Genomic DNA, 6,992 nt, shown 5'->3' with positions numbered 1-6,992 from the left:
CGAGCTTGAAATCAGAGCTGAATTGCTCCAGTGTCCAGGTGTGTTTGAACCCAGAATTTCTATTTTGGCTGATATTACAGATTCCTGCCCCCAAAAATCGGATCCAAACTCCTGCAGTTCAGCACCTGACGGAAATCTGGGATTTAAACCAAGAGGTTTTTGGGAATAGCCAGCACGAGCTTGAAATCAGAGCTGAATTGTTCCAGTGTCCAGGTGTGTTTGGACCCAGAATTCCTATTTTGGCTGTGACAACCAATATTCTGTGTAACATGGCAGTGCCTCCAGTCCCCAGGTGCTGATCAGGAGACCCCTGTGCACGATTTTTTTACAAACTCATAACAAAAACCCCCAAAAAGAGCCTGTATTTAGGTTTCATTCCATTCCACAATCAGCTCCAAGAGCCAACAAGATCTGTTTACATGCTGTAAAATGGGGTTTCCTTTGCTCTCCAGATTTTTTTTTTTTCTTTTTGCATTCTTGGCAGATGAAAACTAATTGATGTTTTTTTCTTTCTGGAAACTGCCACTTGAAATAAAAAAATCAGTCTAAATTTCCTAACAATGAGCACCTCTTTTTTTCCCTCCTGTCTTATTGTCTCTAAAAAACACAGAATGAAGAAGTCACTGCAACCTCTTTAAACTACAAGTGAAAAAAATTAAGTTGGTCAGGAATTTTTCTTTAAATTTCTTCCTGCTCCAAACAAAAAAAAAAATTTAATAACTCTTTTTATTATTTTTTTTTGCCTATATTTCTTTAATTTTTTGAGCTTTTGTTTTGGAGGATTCCTCTTAAAAGCTGAACTCTTTTTTTTTCAAATAAAATTTACCTCCTGTGAATTTTTCATCACTGGTAAAAGTTAAAAACAAAATATAAAAATCACTTGTCTGTGAAAACATGTTTTGGTGGAAAGTTTTAAGCAACTCTGTCAACTCCTGTGGAGCTTTAACTTCATTTAATAAATGAGGAAGCTGATGCAAGTGAACACGAAACATGAAGCAATGAAACATGAATTGCCAGACCTACAGATGTCACCTTCCCTTGTCGAGCCCTGTGGGTCTACAAGAAAACCACCCATCCCTCCATGAGATAAAATCCAATTTGTAGCAGGGATGTGACCCAGGGAAGACACAATAATTATGAGAACAAGGATAGTCCTGGTTTCCATCGGTGGGTTTTGAAGGCTCTGGATGACAAAGGACACGTGGATTTTCAAATGTTCTCCTGGATTTCACCACAGAGTTTTACCAAGGTGAGCAGTGAATATTAGATTTATATAATATATACAAAATGAAAGGGGAAATGGCTCAGTAAAGGTGACACAGTAAATTTGGGGCATAGTCCTGGTTTCCATCGATGGCTTTTGAAGGCTCTGGATGACAAAGGACACGTGGATTTTTAAATGTTCTCCTGGATTTCACCACAAAGTTTTACCAAGGTGAGCAATGAATATTATATTTGTATAATATATCCTAAATGAAAGGGGTATAATACATCCTAAATGAAAGGGGAAATGGCTCAGTAAAGGTCACACAGTAAATTTGGGGCACAGTCCAAGCCCCGGATTTGCATCCCTGTGGTCCCTCACTCTCCTCTCACCACAGTTAATTCCAGCACCACTTTCCTCAGCCACGTCCCTTCCCACCTGCCAGCACATCCAGGGAGGGAAAGGCTGCCCCGTTCCCTTTCCATTTTCATAAGGGCTAAGCTACAGGTGAAAGACTTTATTTATTAAAGCTGAGAGCTGGGGCTCCGAGGGCCGGGAGCCCGCGCGCGCCTCTCCCTCCCCACCACGGCCACACTTCACCTCCTCCCGGGTTTTTATGAGCTGGAATTCACAATCCATCAGCCACGGGGATGATGAAACCAGTGGCAGATTTCACTGCAAAGCAGCTGGGTCATCGTCCCGCGGGGCTTGTTGCTTTGCTGTGTGAGATCTTAAAGTGACCATCGCTATTTTGGCTCCTTGGGTGTTTTGTTTGTTGTTGTTTTTTTTTTTTAAAGAGGGAGGGTATGAGAGTGTTAACAGGCTGAAAAAAAGAGGTAAGGAGCGGAGGGGAATGAGGAGGTTGCTCGTGTGGCACGTACGGAGCTACTTTGAAAAATTCTGAGGCTTCTAAGTATCACAAACACGATCCCTGCTGTGGGCAGCTGGATGGGAGAGAGCTTTGCCCGAGGGTGTCAAATCAAATATCCACTGCTGGTTGGTGCAGCACATCACTCCCCCTCGGGGATTGGGAGTGGAAAAAGAGGGGGGAATTAAAAAGAAATAAAAATAAAGAGGGGGGGGAAGGTTTAAACACAACAAATGGAGAAAAACTTGAGCGCTGCCTGCTCTGGGTTCTCGTGTGCTGTCATCATATTTATTATGAGCAGTGCAGGAGAGAGGAGGGGGGAAAGGAAGAGAGGAAAAGGAGCAGACAGGTTAATGTTGAGCCTTGTAAGACTTACCTGGAACCGTCTCATGTCTCTTGGGTTTCCTGCTGTTTTCAAGCAGTTCTGATTGCACTTGAGAAAAAATTTTAAGAAGAATCTGGAAAGACAAAGAACCACATCACTTCTGTTACCCACAGGAAAAGGTGCTGTTGTAATCTGTGTTAAAGTACATATGCCAGGGATTTATGCAGTGATTTACATGATGGTGTATCTTACAGGGTAGCAAAAGAGAAACCAAACAAATAAAACCAAATCTTAACGAAGTTTAAAAAAAAAAATCAGGTAAAGTGCAACCAACGTGCCTGAAACCCACTCTGGGTTTGACCACGCAATTTTAGTCCCTTCCTTTATCTCCCCCTCGCATACAAGGTCTTTCTTTTGCTGTCTGGAGGGATTTTCCATGAAACAATAAGGAAGGATAATGGTATTGTGGGAATGACAAAAACCAACAGGGCAACCCTGCAGCAGATAAGCCTGGAAACATGTTTAAAACCAGAACCAAGAGAGGAATCTGAGGAGGTTTCCTCAGCTGATATTTTTTCGTTGTGAAGATTCCAGTGACTAAAGCAGAGAAGCAGTAAAATATCCAGATTATAATCTCACCAAGATTCAGAGGGAGGACAAGGAAAACACAAGCCCAAGTGCTACATGACAGCTCACGCTGTCCGAGCAGATAAACCCATTAACATCCGACAAACTTCTGGTGCCAATTATTTTTGCCCTGTCACATTCCCCCTTTTTTTTTTTTTTTATGTGTTTTAATCCTCTGGAGAGTTCAGCTCGTCAAGTTGAACCTTCAGCATTCTTGGGTGACTTACCCAACACTGTGCATAAGAGATTTGAGAGTTTGGAAATATTAAGCAGCAATTTTTCTGTGGGATTTTCCACCGAATTTTATGGCACATCCAGGGAGGAGAGGGCTCATCCCTTTATTTGATTAATCTGATTAAATTTGTGAACTTCATAAAGAAAAAAACTACACAAAAATCAAGTTTTCGGATTAAAAGCAAAACGAGCCCGTCTTCAAAATTCAGACATAAGCAAGGAATTTTTTCTAATCCTCTGTCACAAGTGCAAATATTCCCCGTGATTCTTTTCCTTTCTATTTATAGGACAAAACACGTTGAACCACAACAATCACAATTACAAAAATAAATCAAAGATGGCTTTAGAAGGGGGGAAAAAAACCTCGGATATAAGAAAAAATATAAATAGTTGAAGAATTGATTTCGAATACAAAGAACGAGTTATTTATTTATTTCTCTTGCCGAGCGCTTTCCTTAAAAAAAAAAAAAAATCAGCTTTTGCAGTAAGTTAAAGTCCCAGGTGAGCCAGGCCTATTTCCCTTTCTGTTACTATGACAACGATTTTTTACCGCAGTCCCTAAGTCCCTTCAGAACTCACACATTCATGCCTTGAATTAGAACTTTAAAGGAGAAAGATGGATATTTCCTGGGTTTACCAACAACACCCACCAAAGCAGTTCCTGCCACGAGACAATGAGGCAGAAAAACCTGCTCTACCTTGTTAGTGCCCCCCTTGGACCGGGGTGTTCCTGCTCCCTCTGCCCCAAAATGCAGAGAAACAGCCCAGGGTTGGACCCGTTTGTGTGTTGCTGGAAGAAACAAAACCCTTCGGAAACCCCACGAACACTGAACCTGCAAAAAACACCCAGGAAACCTCCTATAAAACAACTGCCCCAAAATCCACCCCGAGAGCAAGCTGCTTAAATTAAAATATCCCCTTTTTTCACCCTTAAATGTCTCATGAATGTATGAGATGTTTAAATTTAAAGAGTGTTTCTTTTCTCTGCGAGTGCGTTTTACAGGCTGTTGTTTTCTCTGCTTTTCCTTCTCATTCCCGATTTAAAGAGCTCTTGGGTTTTTCCAGGGGGTCCTGCTGGGATCTCCCTTCACCTGGGCAGGTTCAGCAGGTTCAGGATTTACCCCCTCAGCTCTCAGGGGGTCAATCCTGCCGACAGATCCCGGGCACCTCCCTGTATTCCAACCTAAAAATCCTCCAGAACTTCCGTCCTCGGGAGCAGCATTTAGTGAATATATTCCCTCAAATAAGTCCTACTGACTCCTCGTGCTGAAACCTGTGACCCCTTTTATTTGAATTATTTGGGACCTCTTTTCTTGGAATGATTTGGTTGAGATTTTATCCATGAGAATGTTTTCCGAAGGAAAAATCCTACGAGATCCACGGGAGGGTTTGAGGCAGAAATGTTGCTCACAAACACCCCTTTTTATCTCCCCCTCTTCTCATAGATATCCAAAAAAATTATTTGCAGATAGATAAAGGTGTCCCTGAGACATTCCCGTGGAAGGGAAAACTGCAAAGTGGAACCAAACTAAGACAACAAAGTAACTTCGACACAAAAATCAACGAGCTGATTATCCTGCAGGAAAACTGCAAACAAAAATCCACAAGTTGTCACTTCCAGGGAAAAAATAAAACAAATTAATCAGGAAAATCAGGCCCCTTTCCTTTTTTAATTTTTTTTTTTTTTAATGCTGTGCATCCCGTTCCTTGAGAGGAGAAAAACAATCAGATAAAGAACTAAAAATGAGGAAAACGAGCAAGGAAAAGTGTCTGGGAGAGAACTCACGGCTGAGTTTGGGAAGAGCAAAGATCCTGCAGGGCTGTGCGTGACACAAACCCCTAAAGGGCAAATACAGGGGGGAAAAGCTCTAAATGTAACCCCTAAAATACAGGTACAGAGGGGCAAAAGCTCTAAATGTAACCCCTAAAATACAGGTACAGAGGGGCAAAAGCTCTAAATGTAACCCCTAAAATGCAGGTACAGAGAAGCAAAATTCTAAATGTACATTTAACAGCATCCACGAGCAAACTCTGCAGCACAGTGAATTAAAATGGTATTTTTCTGCTAAATGTCTCCAGAAAATTAAGGTTTAGATCCTCATCGAGCATAAACCAACAAAGTGTGTGAAAATTAAAGGTGGATTTTTAATTAAATCTGGGCTGATTTAGACCAAGGGGTGTGTTGTCCATTAAAAACACACAGAAAAGAAAACTCATCCCACTCTGAAAGTGCTGCCTTTGACTTTAGCACTTAAACATCGTGGCAAAATTCATATTTATTGCTAAGACATTTGTAGTTTCTTCAGAGCTCGCTGAATATGATGCACTATGATGCATTATGATGATATTTTCCCTCCCATCGCCCCAAATTTAGGTTGAATTTCATTTAGAAGCACACACAAGAATTTTTATCTTTTCTCCAGTTCAACCACATCTCTCTTTTTCTCCTCTCAGGGTTCCTCCAGTCAAATTTTAGCTGCAACTGGGCATCTGCATGAAGAATTTGGTAGGTTGTTATATATATACATATATATATTTTTTAAGTGGTTGCATCTGGGAAAGGCATTAATATTTATTGCAGCATTAGAATAAAAATGACTTGGGGGGAGCAAAGAGGAGGGAAGGTTTAGCACTAAATGAAGCTGATTTAGAGGTAACAGGAGAATTGCAGAAAGGCTTTATTAATTTTTTTAAATGAGAACCTTTAGCCAGTTTTTGGCCTTAACCTATATATATATATATATATATACACATCAAAAAATTATTGGAAAAAAAGGAATTATAAAAAATTATCTTATTGTCATGTTTCTTAGCCAGCTTTTGGTCTTGCTAAGGCCAGCTTTAGGTCTGAGTTTAGCAGGTAACTCTGACTCCAGCCAAGCAGAGGGAATGTGGCCCTTCCTCTCACAGATCAGCATTTCAGGGTGCTGGGGGAAAACAAACCCTTCTGAAAAACTACCACTAAAAACTCTGGCATTGCCATAGAAAACCTGCTTGACTTAATGCAGAAACATAAAATTAATTAAGATATAACTGTAGACTTTTACTTTTCCTGTTGTCTCTCTCTCTCACAGTTGACCTCACACAGATTGATGTTTTTGCATCTCCAAAATGCCACCTTAAATCTGCCTCCCTCTGTTAGGAGCTATTTTAAAAGTTGCTGCTCCTCCTGCAGGGAGTCACCCCCGAGCTGATGAATCATTGAAGTGCCCCTTTTTCACTTCAGGACAAAGGCAGCTGTGTTACCTCAGCTGGTTTTCAGCAGTGCCATGAGCAATCCTGTCTGACTTGGGGGGGAAGCAGGTTGGGAATGTTGGTTCCATCCATAGCAGAGCTGAGAGGTTGTTCATGGACAGGGAGAAAGGGTGATGCAAACTAAGTCAGGTCTTGCATCAATCAAGCTGTTGTTGCCCCCCAGTCCCTGTGTGTGCCCAGATTATCAGGTTCTGTCCCTACCTGAGGCAACTACAACATCTGTCCCACACCTCTGAGGGTGTTTATCCATCTCAGACAACTGAGAAGAATCAAACTGTCCTTAATCAAATCCCACTGGAGGCAGAAAAATCTTCCTGGTGGCTTCAACAGCAGCCCCAGAGCAACAGAAGGTGAAACTTAAAAAAAAAAAAAATTAATAATTTTTGAACGCCCTGCCCCAAGAGCTGGGATGGACAAGTGTCACCACACAAGGAATGTGCTCTGTGTTTTCACAGTGCCAGTCTGGGGGACTCAAACTT

The 6,992-nt window shown here is 41.4% G+C and overlaps 1 protein-coding gene across 1 annotated transcript in view; it reads right to left on the bottom strand.

Annotated features, from left to right (window-relative positions):
• Nucleotides 1–6,992, bottom strand: part of EBF2 (EBF transcription factor 2) — a 131,729-nt gene that overhangs the window by 32,432 nt on the left and 92,305 nt on the right. The window contains 1 exon segment of the mRNA XM_027701948.1: nt 2,449–2,530. Within this exon segment, the coding sequence (XP_027557749.1) occupies nt 2,449–2,530 (82 nt within the window).

The sequence above is a fragment of the Neopelma chrysocephalum genome, unplaced genomic scaffold (assembly GCF_003984885.1).
Source record: "Neopelma chrysocephalum unplaced genomic scaffold, ASM398488v2 Primary Assembly neopelma1_175, whole genome shotgun sequence".
Taxonomy (NCBI): Eukaryota; Metazoa; Chordata; class Aves; order Passeriformes; family Pipridae; genus Neopelma; species Neopelma chrysocephalum.
The sequence above is the reverse complement of the archived record's forward strand: the minus strand, read 5'-3'. Positions and strand labels throughout refer to the sequence as shown.